General features: G+C 37.5%; 1 protein-coding gene and 1 long non-coding RNA gene across 3 annotated transcripts; both read right to left on the reverse strand.

Moving 5' to 3' along the window:
* Positions 1–563: 563 nt before the first annotated feature.
* On the reverse strand, positions 564–13,634 carry c9orf72 (C9orf72-SMCR8 complex subunit). 2 transcript variants are annotated; one of them, XM_061062642.1, is made up of 10 exons: positions 13,433–13,631; positions 12,098–12,586; positions 10,755–10,850; positions 10,186–10,250; positions 9,299–9,371; positions 8,459–8,575; positions 7,463–7,698; positions 7,274–7,331; positions 5,486–5,595; positions 564–1,339 (listed from the first exon to the last, which is right to left on the reverse strand). In XM_061062642.1, exons 2-10 carry the CDS (start codon positions 12,542–12,544, stop codon positions 1,153–1,155), a joined length of 1,389 nt encoding a protein of 462 aa, XP_060918625.1. In that variant the 5' UTR covers positions 12,545–12,586; positions 13,433–13,631; the 3' UTR covers positions 564–1,152. The 2 variants fall into 2 exon arrangements, with proteins under 2 accessions (XP_060918625.1, XP_060918627.1); XM_061062644.1 differs by lacking the exon at positions 564–1,339 and adding an exon at positions 4,663–5,391 and having other exon boundaries at positions 13,433–13,634.
* LOC132993013 (uncharacterized) lies at positions 5,793–6,947 on the reverse strand. Its single transcript, XR_009676413.1, has 2 exons — positions 6,770–6,947; positions 5,793–6,385 (listed from the first exon to the last, which is right to left on the reverse strand). It is a non-coding gene; the product is annotated as an uncharacterized LOC132993013 (long non-coding RNA).
* Positions 13,635–18,947: the final 5,313 nt, after the last annotated feature.

Consider the following 18,947-nt stretch of genomic DNA (forward strand, 5'->3'; position numbering starts at 1 on the left):
GAAATTCTTAATCGCATAAAGACACAGTTAATTTTAGTTAGTTTTAATATGCATTTGAAAACTGTGAAAAATATTGTAAACAATAGTGTAAACAATATAACCTGTATGCGTAACATTCCTTTTTTACAGATTGCTCTGTTTGCACAAAGGCAAAAGTTTACTTATAAAAAACATCTTCAGGAAATAGTAGAAGACAGAGTGTTGGAACATTGATGTAGAAGGTAGGGTTGCTGATACATGGGTCATCTCTGGGTATTCGTCATTGTCCCTGCAAATGTGGGCAAAGTTTCAAAATTCTAAAACATTTTTAAATGTAGAAAAAAAAACTAAGCCCATTTTAGTTCAACGTAAATAATGTAAAAGCAATGATTGCTTTTGGAAGAATTGATTAGCTGATAGTGGGTTAAATTTTCACGCTTTATGTTTTTATTGTGTGTATGTATATGTGTATATTTAATGTATATGTGTGCTAAATAAATAAATGTATGTCTGATTGCTGTAAAGAGATCCTAAATGCAAACAGCTGTGTTGTTGTAATAAGTGGAAAAAAACAAATCCATGCAAACCGTTTCATGCACAACTACGGAGGTGCATTTAATGATGACTCTTGCAAACAGATACACACAAACAGATCAGAGGGGATTGTGATATGATTTCATTTGCATTGCTTTTTGCCTCTTATAAAGTGATAGAAAAACCTTGTGCTTCATGATAACTCACCACCTCGTAGTGTTGATATACATGATTAACATTCCGCAAACAGGTTCAGTAATATGTTAAATGGAGAGCTTGTTGTACAGTACTATACAAACTATAACTCGTGTTTTTATAAATATGGTTCTTAATTACACTGCAAATGATAAACTCATTATAACATAAGAAATGAATAAATACTCTCTATTCACAGAAGTCATACAATAGATTCATCATTTATTCCACTGTGAATAATTCAATTAAAAAAAATCAGAAAAATTCTAATGGCTCAATAGCAATAACAATCAGTCTATCTGGTCAAGACACTTTTTTTCATTTCAGCAAGGCAGGAACAAATATTCATGCTAAAGGAAGTCCTCTCTCCAGTGTACACATGTGCATGCATTTATGTCATAATAAAAGAAACCAAAAAACAAAACGTGCAGGCAAAGGATGAAGTCAAAAGCTCATGAGTACATCTCGTTCCTGCATGCTGGTGAAGAACGGCTTCCCAAAAACAAACGAGTGAAGTCCTGCCCTCAGCTTCTCAGAGAAGGCCATAACAATGTTCAGGTCTCCTTCGATGGTCAGATCCAGGTCAGTCTTTAAATTGCGCAACGATCGAAACGGCTTCTTCCCTTTTTGCCTGTAAAGTGAGACGGGGGAGACATTGTGGTGTAAATGTTAACAAACTACAAAAGTCAGGGTCTGAGGGCTTACATTAACATATAGTCAGGATGCAGCTGTGAGCAGAAATGCCATGCCACAATGAATTATGTATGCTGCTACAGGATGGCAACTGAGCATAAACAATCTTGTCAAAGCAGGTGTAAAATAGTATGCCCTTAGACCTCAGGCTGTTAGCAACACCATAAACAAGGCCGCTTTTATGCTTCCACATGAGGACACAAATAATGCTTTTGCTTATGTAGTTAGTGTTGTCTCTGGAGTGAGATATATTTTCAAGCATTAACTATGTATGAGAACAAATAGTACTCTGTAAAGATAGAAGGAAAAATACAAAGTGATCTTTTGTAACACAAGATCAAGTCAAAACTTCCTATAATATTTAGACAAAACATGACTTTGAATACATCTCTTTCTATATTTATTAATTAGTAAGAATAAATACATTCTTAAATATTGTTGGGATTAAATACCACAGTTTTACAGTGAATCTCAACACCAAAGTGATGTGCTACAGCAAGATTGACAAAAGCTAGGCGCTTTGTTTAAATTTTTTTGACATAGCTCAAGTCCGAGACAATCACTATCACATCTGTAATATTCAACTGGCTGTGTCAACCCAGGTGTTCTTATTCTTCAGGCTTGTGTTATTTGACTTTTCTGAAGAAAATTACATTTTGGTCCACCTGCTTCATTCAGGTTGGTAAAAAGAACTAAGATGAATAAATATATATGATAATTAAAAGATTGTATGGTAAAAAGCAACACTACTGCTGCCAATATAAGAGAATGGCAGATTATTACTCACCATGCACATTTTTAAGTCAAAATATTTATTTTATAAATGAATGCACTCCTAGTCCCTCTAATATTGACAATTTTGTGTGTGCTTGATATTTCATTTGATCACTGGTTTATAAGGATTCAAGCCTGGCTATAAAAAAGTTGATGAGGAATCCTATTTAAATTTTAGATAACTATGTTTATCTATAGTTAAAGTAGATGAACAGTCTGAACTTAATCCTTATATGTGCTTAAGTCTTCAAATAGATTTTCTACAAGACAAAAGCCAAATGGCGTAGAAGCAGAACAATAAACCGTCCAGAAAGGAGTGGGAAGGTCAGTTCACTGTTGGGGAGCACACAAGGAGATGAGTCAGGCCCAGATGGAGCAATGACCAGGTCCCCACATGGACAGCAAGTCAGCAATGACCAGGTCCCCACATGGACAGCAGGTCAGCAATGACCAGGTCCCCACATGGACAATGCAAGAAAAAAAAGAATGGGAACATTTGAAACATGTTGAGTTGTAGTCGCAGATACGTTTTTGTGGGCTGTTTTCATGGACTCAAGACATGGGTGGTTCCTTTAATCTGAGGTAACTCAAACCTGACTGGAAAAACATCTATTTGTTATACTTTTAGTACAGTTATTAGTATAGTATGAAGTTATAGTACATAAATAATGTATCGTTCAGCAAATGTTCAACTCACTGACAAAACAAGAGAAGCTTAAATTCACAGACTAATGCAATCAAAGGCGTCTTGTTCACCTTGGAACTAAAATCTCACTTATGTGTCCAAGGGCCCAAAAATAAAATAAAATTCATTGAAATTCATCAAATGTTGTAAACATCATTAATGAGTGTGACGACCCCTGCTTAGAGTGTGTGTCTGGTTTACTCATATGCTTGTATTGTCTTTGAGGTGCTGATGATGTGACCTACCTGATCTGGAGCACCTGGGCCCATTGCTCCACCCAGGATATAAAGACCAGCTTCCTGTTCCTCTTGGTCTCTCTCTATTCTGCCTAAGCTTTGCGCTGACACCATTATTCATTTAGTTATTATGTTAGTGCACTCTTCAACACCACATACACCATAATGCTTTTACACACATCCACATGTTCACCGCTGATTATACTGATTTAACACACCTCATCTGTATTCTTATGGGTTGATTTCATTTGTTTTTTTTGTAATAAATTAATCCTTTTCTTTTGTAAAACCCGACTCCTTCAGTTTTTGTCACAACCCACGAGTCGGGTTATGACATAAGGGATCGCTACCAGGAAAATAGTTTGAGAGTTTGACAAATCTAGGTTTAAAATGAATAAATCCATAATTCAAATTAAACAGAGCTCTGATACATTCAACAAATCCATTATTAAGCTCATCTTTACTTGCAAAAATGAAGTACGTTTAAGAGTATTAAAAAGCGTTCAGCCCCTCTGTATTTCTTTACTCTACCTTGAACGAAACAAATGACAAAAAGCTGCTTTTATGGTTGTTTAAGTTTTAAATTTTGCATTTATTTAGATTAAGTTCTGGAGCAACACAATTTAATTGAATATAGCTTTAAAGGCTTTATATGTGATTTGTCACACTTAAATATAATAGAAATCAAGTATATCCTCTGAAAATAACTCAGTGAGTCATGACTGTCTACAATGGGTGTAACACCCGAGTCCCACTGTCTGTGATGTTTTCAGAGTCCTATCTTCAGTTTGTTTACATCGCCTGGACGGCCGGCTGACTCCTCCCCTCACGTATAAAAGTTGTTTAATTGAGGGACTAGAGAAAAGAAGAATAACATACTGTACTCACTGCTTAACTGTGTTTCTAGATCACGCTCATTTCAGGTAAATTTACATGCAGTGTGAAGATACGAGCAGAATAAAGATCGCTAGCATTAGCATGCTAACACAACAATGCAGCGCGAGTTGTTTTGGTTTCATGCTGGTGCTCAAGGGCGACATCTACTGGATCAAAAAAATCACATATAAAGCCTTTAAATTGAAAAGTTAAATTTGGTTTCATTTATTTTTTCTCATTTTAAAGATTATTTCAAAAGTATGGTGAAACATTATTTAAAGTTAAAAATTCAATTAATTTGAAGGATGATGGGCCCCCTTGAAGAGAGTCATCGTGTAATTACAACTCCCAATTCTGTCAAATGAGGAACAGGATTTATTTTCTATTTACATTTAGCCAAGGAGATATCCATTTATTCAAGGATACTCTCCTTAAGATAAGGCAAGAGCAGCGAAATAGCCCTTTTTTTTGTATGTCTTGAAAATATCACATTCACTTCAAGCTGCTCCAGCGTTATTTTTCTTTGGCATAATGCATTAGAGACACAGTGGATGGTTTAAAATAAATGCTTGTGTACATCCTCTATGGGCACCAGGATGTAGACACACTGGCTTCATGAGCCTGGAAATGTCTAACAAACAGTGCAGCAGCACAAAAGCTATCATGATCATTAAAACATTTGAAGAGCAGCAAATCCAATATTTTAATTGCAAAAATAATCACACACTTACCACTGTGGTAGTATTAAAGTGCAACACTTTTATTCTCCCTTCCTACTGAAGATGTGACTATCAGTCTTTTTTAGTTGGTTAAATATATCAGAATCAGAAATACTTTATTAATCCCAGGGGGAAATGTGTTTGCTACAGTTGCTCATAACGCCAAAAATCAGTAGGAAGTACAGATAAGCATAAGTTTGTTTTGCATGCAATTATACCAATATCAATAACATTATAAAGGTATGTGTGTTTTTTTTATAAACTAGCCTATGAGATGTTTTACTTCTATATTTAATTTTAAAAAGTGTCAGTCCACATAGCTGAATAATCTTCTCCTGAATCTCCACCTTGATCGACCTAGTTTCTTGAGATACCTCTGATCTGTTTCCTCGCCCAGGACTGACAGATGATTCTAAACTGGAGTTTTTGTATTGGGCTTTTATTCATTCATGTCACTTTATCCCTGTGAGATTACAGTTTCTACAAACCTGTACTTCAAAACCTTGGGGATTTTATTATTCTTGAATATTTCTGGCTGAGACGACCACCATCGACTGTAGGCGATGACATCATGATTGGTGGTGATGTCACTGCAGAGCAAAGTCAGTGGCCCCAGTGCAAAGTTGATGTAAAAGCCAAGTCCGGTCAATAAGCAGAATAAGCAGAATAAGCTCTGGTCTTAACATTTTTTTGAGTTAATCTGTGGATGAGGGGTAGTGAGTGTTGTGCTCTGTTGCGCTACAATAATCCTTTTTTGTTATTTGGATTTAAGTCGTATTAGTGACAGCTCTTACGTTTCGTCCTCAATGTACTTGAGCAGCGTGAGGGCCTTCCTGTGGAGCAGCAGCAGGAACTGGGCCAGATAGGTACTCCGCAGGGACAGGCCTGGCTTCAGCATGAACACCTGGGTACAACACAGGATGTCAATTAGTAGTCCAGGCTACGACTGTGCTGAAAAGGTTCAAACACTGCACTTCCCCTTCCTTTGACTTCACCTTGAGAGAGGAACAAAAAGAGAGAGAACTTTGTAACCACGATTCACTTTCAAATAAATGAATGATTGTTTGTGACCCAGGGGAATTCATTTGTTTTGTATCTATAGGCTCTAGGAAGTCCTACAGAGAGGCAGAAACATATCAAGTATTTGTTGTAGTGTTTCACATCAGTGCCTATAACAAAACATCAAAATGTACTTTCAACTTCCCACTTTTGTACACTGCAGTTAAATACTAAGTTATTAAAAGATTATGGTTGATTTCACACATTCATTGTATTTTATGATTAACCCAATAAAAGTATGGCTGAGCATAGATACTATACATCCTTTAAGAGACTACTTTCAAGATTCTGATGTAAACCCTTCAGACTGAAAAGACAAAGCAGAACATATATATTTATGTGCATAAAGTACACTTTATAATTATGACTTTAGAAGAGTTAACTAAAGACCGGATTGATAAACAAATAGGATCAATCACAAAAACTGTGTTTGGAGTTCTCATCATTTTAACTTTACATCTTTAATGAATAAATATGGTTTGAAGCATTTTATAATAAATGTAAAGTTATTCTAAACATATGAAAAGCTTAACCTTTTGTTTTCTTTTACTAACTCTTTTGGAACTACAGACTGTATATTAAGCTGGACGAAAAACAGCTGCCTGGGAGAGAAGCCAGAGCAGCTGGTGCTCCCCCTGCTGACTGGCTAAGGTATGTTTAAATACACGTCAAACTGCTGCTGAAAACGGATTCTGTCATTAGAGTATATGTCTGATTAGTTATTGTCCTCATGGGCACACACTGTATGGGGGTGAACACATCTGTTTTGATTTTATAAACGATACGTGTTATCCATAGTTAGGCGTGTAGCTGACATGATTGACAGGTGGGCTTAGTGAAGCAGTTCGTCAAGAGGCTTAAAACCTGCCTCAGCTCCAGCTCTCAGCCTGTCGTTAGGTTGACTGAAAGTTAGACTGAGACTGCATTTCCAGCTTGGCAGCTGCTGCTGATGAGCCTCCAGCGCCCCCTGCTGTAACAGATTGGTGACGTCACTCAAGCTTATCATCAGTAAGTTAAACTTGTGCTTCAGTTAGCGAAAAGGGTGCAGTATCCCTTATTTATTTGATGTTTTATTTGACTTCTGCAGTTCCACCAGCCAGCTCTCTTCTGCACACATCTTGCTTTTAAATAACGTCAGCACTGCAATGTCAGCGTCCGTCTCAAGAAAATCTTTGGCTTCCTTTTTGCAAAAGAAGGAGATATATATATATATATATATATACTATCAAGAGAAATAACGCTCATGTACTATCTCATAGAACACATGAGGTATGACAGTGTAATACTTAGAGAGTACAGTTAGGCTACTTTATATTCCTATTGTGAGTCTAATAATAACTTTGTAATACTCATTGGAACAATATTAAAGCTTAGTATTTTGAACATAGCTCTGCTACTTACTCTATATTATTCATAGTGGACTCGTCTTTTTACCTGACTTGATCATAATTCTTAATGTTTGTTTTTTAATGACACATAGACAACAAACATAGAAGATATGTAAAGTGTAGCTACGTTCTTACCTCATCTATGAATGACTTTACTAAAGTGTCTTTATGCATGACGTCTTGAAATATATTCCTGAGGAAGAGGGCAAAGGGCAAACGGGTTACATTTAAAAAATCTTTAAATTGATGAGGATTTAAATTTTTTTTATATATATAATATACTATATAACTTTGATGTTTTAAATAAACTGTGTGTATGCTTACAGGTCAGGGGTGAAGGATTCGTCCGTGTAAATAACTGTGTCGGGGGCTATGTCCTCCTCGCTGTCCGCCTTCCATAGTGTGCTGAGCTCAGACCGCATGTAGCGCCGCTGGTTGTACGTGTGCTCGTGGCACGGTGGCATCTGCTTGACTGTGTTGATGTCGACATCGATGTGTGTGGTCGGATAGGGGGAGTAGAGAACCTGGCGGAACGGCAGGACGAAACTGCCTGTGGAGTCCTGGGAAATAAAAAAAAATACATGTGTGTTTGAGAATTTGTTAATACATTTAGTTTGACTCAAATACAAGTGTTGATATAAGAAAGCAAATGTTTTTATCAGAACTTTATAAACAACATAAACTTAAAATACAACACAAGGAAAAAATTATAATCAGCAGAGCTCTACCAAAACATGAGCAAAGAAGCTTTTTCCAACTTCCTGTTTTGTTGTTCTCCCTTGGCCAGTATTCTTCTTCCTCGATACATTTTATGTGAAAATCTAGGAGAAACTCCTGCAGGACTTCCCCAACACAGCTGATGTGTGATGCACTGACCCTTTATGACCACACTAATAAGCTCCTTGTGCTGCTCTCATTCTGTTCTTGGTGACAGAAAGTGATATGTTATATCCTCCCAGCATTCAGTCCCCTCACAAAGCAGATATAAATAGTACATCTTCTCCTGAATTCCTCCAAAAGGTTGTTTGGACCTCAACACATTTCTCAAGTATAACCCTGACCCCAAGGAGGAAAACAACCTCAAACCTCTACATTTAGAATGCATTTACGATATGTGCATCGTGATACAACAAAGAACTTCACATTTTCTAAAAAAATCCTTAAATCATATCTTTATAAAATAAAAATAATAAAATTGTATGGCAACAATCTCAGAACATCACACCAGATAATATCAAACAAGCAGAACAACAGTGAATAAAAACCATGCTCTAATTCAAAATGCACTGTACTGTAATATTAGAAGGAACTGGTGGCTACCTTGAGCAGACCCTGCACGAACAGGCCTGTGTCATATTTGAAGGAAGAGTCGGCCTTGCAGAGGCGAGAGCACTTCCTCTCAGCTGGGGTGAGGAAAAGGCAGAGAGTCCGCACAATCTGCAGAACATTTCAAAACTTAAACAAAACAAACCCGCTTTTATCACACAACTGGAACAAAAAAGAAAGCCGGTAACTTTACTGACTTAATTAATCTTATGTCACTACATATGCCAATATGCAAATGTATATGACTGATATATGAGAATTGCATTTTGAGTGGAACACAAATCAAAATGGCTTTCTCTTCTAATTTTTATTTGCAGTTGGTTAAATAAAAAGTGGTGGATTCCTGCATACTGTCAACTACAGTTCTGCACAAAATGTGGTAAAAAGGCCACATATTGTTTTGTAGATATGAATCTAGCATCAGGCTGGAGACAGGTTGTTTGATATAACTAAAAGTCTCATTTAATTGGTGCTCCGTTCAGGACTAAAAAAGGCTAAAATATAGGCTGTTAATGTCTTCTTGGTCAGTTTATTTTGTAGATTTCATGGAAATCTGTGATGTGCAATATAAGTTCTTGTCTTGCTTTGAATGTCGACCTTTTTTTTTCTTACAATTACAACATATACAATAATATATATTTTTTTTAAAATCGTATACACCTCTGAACACACTCCGTTCATTATGGCTGCATCAGTAACTGTGTTGCTGTTCCAGAGACTGGAAAAAGTACATTCGGGACTCATTAAACACCAAAATGCAGCACAACACACTTGACATTTTGAATTATGTGGATGCATTACAAATGTGTGCAGCCACTAATATGGTAAATATACCTTATTAACTTTCTCTGGGTTGCTTCCGACCACTATTGAACAGCCGCAAGTCTGCAGATGAGAGCTGATGGACCTGAACCAGAAAGACAGAGACATGCAGATCAGAGGCAATTAACTTCATTAGCATTGCTCTCATTATTAATCACAGTTTTAGGAATAGTGATTAAGCCAAAAGAACTGGGTGCAACGAATATTTATGAAGCTTTTCATGGAGGGAGAATAAAGGTGGATTTAACCCACTCTGGACAAGTGTAGAGCTACAGTACACCAATCTTTAAATATAATTTTTATTAATGGAGTGTGGTTGATATTCTGCTCTTATAAATATCTTGTTTGAAACTAAATAATATATTACACATTTCAGTTGTATTTCTCAGCTTCACAACTTTGCTCTGATAGTGACGTCACCACCAATCATGATGTCATCGCCTACAGTCGAGGGTGGTCGCTTTAGGTCTCAGAGCCAGAAATACCCAAGGAATAATATAATCCCCAAGGTTTTCAAGTAAAGGTTTGCAGATACTGTAATCTCCCAGGGACAAAGTGACAGAAACGTAATCTGACATTACCTAAGAAAAACCAATAAGCAACTAGACTATTATTCTTTAAAGCTACAAACACCCCCAGATAAATACATTTTTGTTTACAGGTGCTCTGTCATGTCCACAGGATGCTGAACTAATCCTGCACACCTCTGAGCAGTCGGGAGCTTCATTGCCAGAATGGACTTTCCACACTCTTGACACTAACAGCGATTTAGCTTTCGCCCTTCTCTGGAGGAAACTTGGCCTAAGTGGAGAGCCATTACTCATCATTGGAAGGTTGATGGGTGTTAAAATGGGCATTGTTCATCATCTGTCTCCGTTTCATTCTAACAGAGTGCTTACTTGTGGAGGAAGTCCTCGTGGCAGCTGTCCCCGATGTCATCATCATTTAGCACGGTGTCTTTTATCTACGCAGTGGGAGCCAAACAAATGAGTCACTTTTCAAAAATTGGTCCAAACTAAGACAAAAGTGCTGATAGTCCAAAAACTACTGCAATAAAAACAAGATACAAAAATAAAAGCATGTAACAGTGTAGAAAACAGTATGTGAGATTCTTGGGACCTTGCTTTTGCACATTAGACAGAAGAAAAGTGTTGAATCACAATAGGTGGTAATCTAGGCGAAGAACCTGAAAAAACTTATTTTTTTGTCAATCACTAAATCCTTAATGATTAAATGAGGATTACATTCTTCCACACAAAAACAGTCATGTATTCACATTTTCATGTTAAAAGTTAACTGAACACTATAGTCTCTAGTTCTTCTATGGTTTCCATTTCTGAAGTCTGAGAGGATGAGGTAGAGAGAGTGTGTATGTGTGTATGTGCGTGTGTGTGTGTGTGTGTGTGTGTGTGTGTGTGTGTGTGTGTGTGTGTGTGTGTGTGTGTGTGTGTGTGTGTGTGTTACTCACATCTATTTCTTCTGGCACGCTGTGCGTCTTCATAGAGGCCAACAGCTCCATGATAGGGACAATCTCCAAGCTCAGAACTGAGATGATGTTGTAGCCCTGTGACAAATGAAAGTGGAACAATGGAACTCAAAAACTGAAGCAATTGAAATGCATACTGAATTCAAAATAAAGGCGATGAGCTGCCATGACAGAAATACTGTAAAAGCTCATTATGAAACTGAAAACAAAACTGAGTATTAATGCTAGTGATGTATCCCAAGGTTTTACAGAGAGCATAGGAAATTTAAAAAATAATTAGTAATGCTGGACTGATAAATTGACTATTACTGTAAATTTTAATTTCATGTGCATTTTTAGGCTCTGAAAAGTCCTGCCTAGTTCTTATAATGGACAGAAGAAAGGGCTCCATGTCAAAACATGTTTGTCTGTGTTTGCCTCAATCAGCGGTGATTGTCTTGTCCCAATGTTCAAGACATCTTTTGGCCAGTCTGCTTACTCGGCAAAGGGGGCAAAACTTTGTCACTAGCTTAAAACTAGAGAGCAACAGTAATGCTTTTAACAGAGGACAAATCAAAACAACAGTGCTCACATGAATAGCTTCTGACTGGTTTACTGTCTGACCATGCTGCCTTTGCTCTACGTTTCATGTCTATATTTGACTCTGAATACGTATATTGCTGCTCTTTTATCACTGTAATATTGCACATTTTATTATTGTCTTATTATTACTGTCTTATTGCTTTTCTTCCTATTTTTAATGGTTTCCTTACCAGTACTCTGTTTTATATAGGTTTAAGAAAACAAGATTAACTCAGAGTATCCAAACGGCCAAACTACAGGGGCAAACATAACAAATACATGCATCGTCCAAAAGGTAAAGCCAACAGAAAATAGAGTTTAAATCTGCAAAACATGCAAGACTAATGAAAAGGCTTTTTAAAAGTTGACATGCAGCCCTATATATAAACTCTTTCACTGTAGCAGCAGAAACTGTGGATGCATTTTAAGCCACTGTTTCATTAAGAGTTGAGTGTCCTGTTATTTTGTGTGCCCATGTTATTACCTGCTCACTGGCTTCTCTGTGGGAGCACTCACACCTAATTAGCCAACTTACTCCTTTGTGTTGGGAGACTGCAACTTTATTATTCTGCCAATGTTGCTACAGTCCCAAATGAGTAAAGCAGAGGTGATGGATTACTTAATACCTCTTTAAGATCAGGAACTAAAGCTGGATCAGGTGCGTTCAATGAGTATAAAGGGTAATAATTTGCCTGCTCTTATGTGAATAATAAGTCTATGTCTAAGAGTGAGAAGTCAAGAGATCAGCAGGAAAAGAAGGGTACCTTCTGCATCCAAATGCGTCCCCTGCGGATAACATGCTTTAGCCTCTCCACGCAAATTGTGTGCAGAGGCAGGTAGAAGGCCAGCTCCGTCTGAGGCAGGATAATGGACAAGGCGCATGTGTTCTTGTCCCCCTTCAGCTCACCGTCAAAGATGAGAGACACAATGATGACCCCCTTTTCTGCCAGGACAAAGAACTTCACATCCACAGCACCACACTCGGCACTACGCAGAATCTCTCCGTTGAGTGTATGATTGGCCAAAAATGTGACCTCTCCGTCGCTGAGGAACATCAATTGGTCACCCTTTGGTGTCCAGATGTGGCGCACCCGTGGACCCAGGATGTTGTCCCAGTAGGCAAAGGTGGCAGCCAGGAGAGGGCATTCTCCGTCTACTACTACCTCAGACTTTGCCACAGCGGGGGACTGGGGTGGACAGCCAGAGGACATTGGAGTTGCTCGGAGAGGTCAAAAGGGTGAATGATAATGAACCTACATTAAGAACAAAGAAAAACGGTTTGAATTATAGTATTAATCACATGTAGCATCGTACAACCACATTTTGTCAGACAGGTGGAAAATGCTGCATCGTATCTGATTTGGTGATTTGTAATTGCAAACGTTTCCAGCCTTTTAACCCGCTTATTACGAGAGGTCTTCTAAGACTTTATTTGGAAATGAGAGCGATTTGTTAAGCATGTTATTGTGTCAGCTGGTACTTCTTAGAGCCACCCAATAGGAACTTTGCTTTCTGTGTATACAAATAATAATACTAAATCTGAATTCTATATCCAGGGACCAAGGTTTCATTACAAATTACAAAAGAAGCAAGGCATTTATGACTCATTATTTTTTTAACACATCATTTGGTAAAGTAATTTGGTATCTATACTATACTTTAGAAAAATAAGCTGTTTTGTTTCATTAGTTTTCCTGTTTACTGGAGTCTTAAAAGACAGGGCTTAACACATGTTTCATACTATGAAACGACTATTTAGTGGTTCCTCTGCCACTTGAGGGTCATATGTTTTACTATATTCCATTCAAGTACTGTAAACACTCTCAGGTAACGGTGCATTAGCAATAAACAACGCAGCTTTTTGTTGACAGTTTTCCGAAGCCTTGTTTGAGGTTTGACAGTCTTATATTATGTGTTAATGTCAGAACCTTAATGAGTCAGGAGGATTCTAAAAGACCAAATAATGTTCGTGTATCGTTAGTCCCAAGAGCCAGAGATTTATTCAGGCTTTGGAACAGGCGACTTAGCTGTTTTTATGAACTTAGCATTAGCAAAAACAAACACTGACAAAGCATAGGAATGACATCCCCGTGACTTACTTGTTCGCTTCCTTTTCGTGTTTTTTCTAATAAATCGCCTCCAGCAGAGTTTCTAGAGGAAGCGTCTCACATACCGCTGAAAAGGCATCATGTCTTTTTTTTCTGCTACTGTCATGAAATGCAACATTTATATCATAACTAGCCTGCTTATACATCCGTGCTAGTCAGCTGTAATTTGTGTCTTCAAGGCACTTCCTAGTACGTCAGCTGTGACGTAAACCGTTGTTTGAGTTCCACAGCGTCCTCTAGCGGATGAGGCAGGGCAGTAGATAGTCAGTGATGTCATTCTCTTTTCAAGAGATAACCTGCAAACAATTAGAAATGGTGATACATTTACAAACATGCTGCTCATATAAATGGATGTATTAAAACAAACATATGTATTGCCTTTTCATTCCTACAGTTTTTCCCTTTGTCATGATTTTTTAAAGTCTGGCTAATTGCCTCGTTGCTGAAATGTGCAAACTTTCCTTGCCTTGCCTTACTGTTGGTCAACATAATGGCACCCTACTTCTGTTCTTGAGACTGAACAGCCTACTATTTTTTTCTACTTACAATTAGGCTATACAACTGAAAATGACATTATTACTGAAACCCCTCAACCGCATGCCTGCAGATAAGCCTTTACTGTGTCCAAAGTTGTAAACATTATAGGGTTATTTTCTTAAGGATATCTGTGATATTTTCAAATGTCTGCTACACAAACTCTAAATACCCCTAGTTCCTCTTTTACTTTAAGTAATGCACCAACCATGTCAGAAATCATCAATTATCCTCTTTCCCACATTCGTTGAAGGGATCCCACAAATTATGCAGTGTGTGAAAGAAAGCAGTTAAAATGTTTTATTGATTAAAGTTTCACAATAACTTGTACACAGCACTGCATATTTGTTTGCTTGAGCATACACCTCATTTACACTCTTATTTCTGGTGAACTTAAATACTGAATAGAACCTGCAAACATTTATCCTTCATAATGCACACAATTACACAATGAGTTAAAAACAGTGCAATCGTGAATTCAGTTTGTGTAACCTGAAAGAGTTCTCTGGCCTGTATACTAAGGATTAATTGATGTTGGTGTTCTTAAGATGTGCTTATTGTCTTCAGAAGCAATGCTGCTTTCTCTGATAGCTTAGAACATAGGCCATTATTCATACTGAATACTTTTCAAAACATCCATACATTTTTCTATTATTTTGTTTTTCAGTCTTTCATCCTCCCATATGCTTAAATTATTTCTTTGGAGTTTGTGGATTTCTTTGTCCAACAGCACTTTTGGACCCTTCTTTGACTTATTCAAACTTGGTCAACATGTGGAAAGTCAGCCAGAAAGTCAGCTGAAAAGAGTTGGCTCCTGCTTACATTTCCAAGGTCAATGCCCATTAACGGCCACCCCAAATTGCGTACCTCCTGGCTGTCCTTTAGATGAAATTGCACTCAGGGAAAAGCACAGCTTTGCATCAAAGTGAAAGGCTTCACACATTTTTGTATCTTTCAATGACAAAATGGTACTAGTTCTCTAAACCTGCCTGCATTTCCAACCTGTTAGAGTCCATGAATGTCTCTTTTTTTTTTCTTTTTTTTTTACAGTATACTGGTTATTCCTCATTATCTAACAGCAGAGTTATATTGTGATAAGTAAACATTACACATTAGGTTTTCCTTTCAGGCACTAAGCACCTGTAGACTACCACAAAAATGCAATCAGACTCTCTAACCACCCGAGTCAGAACAGACCCAGCCAATAACCAATTTACTGCAGCATTAGCACACTGTAATGGTGTTACTTGTTCTTACAGGTTTTCTTGTACCAGGACCTTAGACAACAACCATGTCGTCCACAGTATCGTTATCTGTAAGACCCACTTTTGGAGGTCTTTAATTCGCACCTGCTTCTGAATGTGCTAACTAGTCTTATTTTCACATATTTCTATGTTATAATTAGCCTACAATAAAAAGGTGCAATAACAACCCTTCCCCTAGTCTCCTGCACTCCTGTCTGTCTCTCTGTTTGTGTGTCTGTGCTGTGAGGAGCTGGTAACGACAACAATATGTATTGATAAAATAAAATGAGTACAATGAAAGACAAATCTATTAATTAAGAAATTGAAACATTTCAAGCTGTAGAAAAAACGAGTTGTGATCTAACAAAGCCCCCCCAACATGAGATACACCTTGACCCAGATGAAGATGGGATTAATAGATTAAATCAAGTAAATCCAGGATCTAGAGGAATTCAATTCAAACAACTTTATTAATCCCTCATGGGACAATATAGGTTTGGAGCAGTTTGTACATAGAAAAACATAAATAAAGACAAAGTGACATACTCATACAAAAACATTATACAAAAAAGGTCATGTGTGAAATAGAGTACATAAGGATTATCCATCCATCCATCCATCCACCCATCCATCCACCAATCCACTCATCCATCCGTCCATCCATTCATCCACCCATCCATCCATCCGTCCATCCGTCCATCCATCCATCCATTCATCCACCCATCCATTCATCCACCCATCCATCCATCCATCCATCCATCCATCCATCCATCCATCCATCCATCCATCCATCCGTACATCCATCCATCCATCCATCCATCCATCCATCCATCTACCCATCCATCCATCCATTCTTCCACCCATCCATCCATCCATCTGTCCATCCATCCATCCATCCACCCACCCACCCATCCATCCAACCATCCACCCATCCATCCATCCATCCATCCATCCATCCATCCTTGGTGAATTTGGGAAATAAAAAAACTCTCATAAATCACATTTATACAGCTCAGTGTTTTAATGTTGTCAATGCTCTTTCACTAATAAATACATACACACATGAAACCATGCCTCTGTGGTTTGTTGCAAACCATCAAACCACAGAGGCACCTCAACAAAATCAGCACATAAAACGTGATAAAGTAATCATCTTATAAGTTATTGGAATTTGATTGTCTTAATTTTATGGAAACAGCCGAATATCTCCTTGAAGAAAAATCGAGATTAGAGCAGAGTGGCTCGTATCATGATCCTTTTTTTCCCAACAGCCTCTTCCAAAAGTTAACAACTCACCAACATGATTGTTCCCTGGAGACAAAATCTATCCACCGGACTTCCTTTATAAGAAAGATAGCCTTATTCTTCATTGCATTGTCTATACCCCTGACATTTAATAACACAAAGAGGGTTTCAATAATGGACTCAAACAGATATTTAATTCCAAAAATAAAATGTTATAGAAAAGTATGGAATATAAGCTTCCTAGTGAGCAATAACACACTCTAAGCTGTGTTTTAGCTTGCTTTGAAAGAGGTAGGGACAACCAGTTTCAAAATATGGTTACTGAGAAGATACACTGTACATGACATTTTATTGAGTTATTGATCAACTTGTGAAACCTGTGAAATACAAACTATGATAAACCAAAGGATTTAGCAAAAAAATGCTTAATTCAAGGCAGGTCTGTGTCTTCAGACCACAGTCAACCATAGTCTTCAGAAATGTAAGAGGTCAGCTTTAGACATTGTATTCAGTTGTCCTCTTATATTGACTCTCTGATTGAGAGATTGAGTTGTTCACATTGGATAATTCCATTGTGAGAATCTTAATCCATCAGATGACTGATGTCCAAGTATTCATTATTTTTTCTTGCTCAGTATACAAAAACAAAAAAAACAGCTTTTTTTGCCATTCTTCCTTTCACTATTTCCAGAAGAGTTCAGAGTTTTTCTCTTGTTACTCAATCCTGTGGAGACATTGCTCAATGAGACTCAGAATGTCATCCCTGAGAAACTTGTAGCCTTTGGCATTCTTCCAATCAGCATAGCGGAGATGGCAGGATGCCAGCAAGAGATAATAGATCTTTTGGATCAATCCTTTTTCTCGGGACAAGGGGATGGGGAATGTCAACACCCTTCTCTAGATATTCATGAAGCCGAGAAGCTTCTTTCTGAAAACATCAATCAGAAGTTTTCTCAAACCACTATAATCCTTCTGCTTCAATGCATTCAATTTAGAGCTCCCAACAGTTGCTTTGCATTAAGGAACCCTCAAGATCTACAGTATTTGACTTTTTCTATCTAGTTTTTACGGCATGGGCTTTAGACTCTCTTTATGTTTTAACATCAACATTTTTTTTTTATTTCCAGTACTTTAAATCTTAAGTCTCATAAAGCATGCTTCCAATATGTCTTTGGTGCTGTTACTTCTGCCACTGTTAACATCATGTTTCTTCCTGTTGGTGACAGGTTTGAAGAGAGAGTTAATGGATAGGTCAGAAACATTCTACTAATCTGGATACGTTTTATTAATCAACAACTTTTTTGTACTTGTATGTTGTCCACTGACCACAGGTCTTGCAGCGAGATTCCCTTAATGTTCCTGAACCAAATAATGGTCAGACCACCCCCAGCTCACTGCTTTAGGTGTGAGTGTGTATTAACTTGAATAAGCAGCCAAAACATTAAAACGTGCAGAGAAGATAACAGACCTGAGCCATGTCAAAAGAGTTGTGTTCACTTTACCATTGGTGTGGGATATAAGGGAGGATATACAGTATAACAGTGTGTAAATACACACTTAACTTGTGTATTTACACTTCATCTGTAATGAATGTATTTAATTAACCCCTCAACCTTATAACCTCAGTGGTTTTGATAAATGCACACTCTTCTGTGACAGTAGAAAGTATTGCTGTTGTCTTTTGCTGTCAATTCATTTCTATGTGCTCTTATGAGTGGGAGGCAAACCTATACAGTATGTGCAGTCTATTTCCCATTCACAACTCCTTCATGATGAGTGTGAAAAACCTATAATCTATATTTAAACCAAGGTAGCATACACTAAAAAAAATCACTTACTGAAAAAAATGTTCTCTTTCACAGTTTCACACATTATTAGTTCCACAGCTGGGAATCTATCAGTTGAAAATACACTGACCTGACCGCTAATGATTAAGCTGTTTCCAGCAAGCACTACATTTGACATAGCACTCATTATATGTCTGCAGAGGACCTGTGATACCGGGGTTTGTGTGTTATAAATATAGCAAATGGCTAACCTTTTTGTTGAGTCCTAAAATGCAATGATGGGTTGTCAGTTGTTTGGTCAAGACTAAAAAATGTCATCATCTTAAGGTTTGAATTCCCTAAAATTCAATATATTCATTATTGGTCCCAAAGTATAACTTAAGAACTCTTAGGATTGTTGAGTTCCCTGACTTTTCCTTCATCACAACCACTAGGTTTCATATGTGAATCTCGAATTAAAGGTTTTATATGTGATTTTTTTGAACCAGTAGATGTCGCCTTGAGCACCAGCATGAAACCAAAACAACTCGCGCTGCATTGTTGTGTTAGCATGCTAATGCTAGCGATCTTTATTATGCTCGTATCTTCACACTGCATGTAAATTTACCTGAAATGAGCGTGATCTAGAAACACAGTTAAGCAGTGAGTACAGTATGTTATTCTTCTTTTCTCTAGTCCCTCAATTAAACAACTTTT

Source organism: Labrus mixtus, chromosome 18 (assembly GCF_963584025.1).
Source record: "Labrus mixtus chromosome 18, fLabMix1.1, whole genome shotgun sequence".
NCBI lineage: Eukaryota > Metazoa > Chordata > Actinopteri > Labriformes > Labridae > Labrus > Labrus mixtus.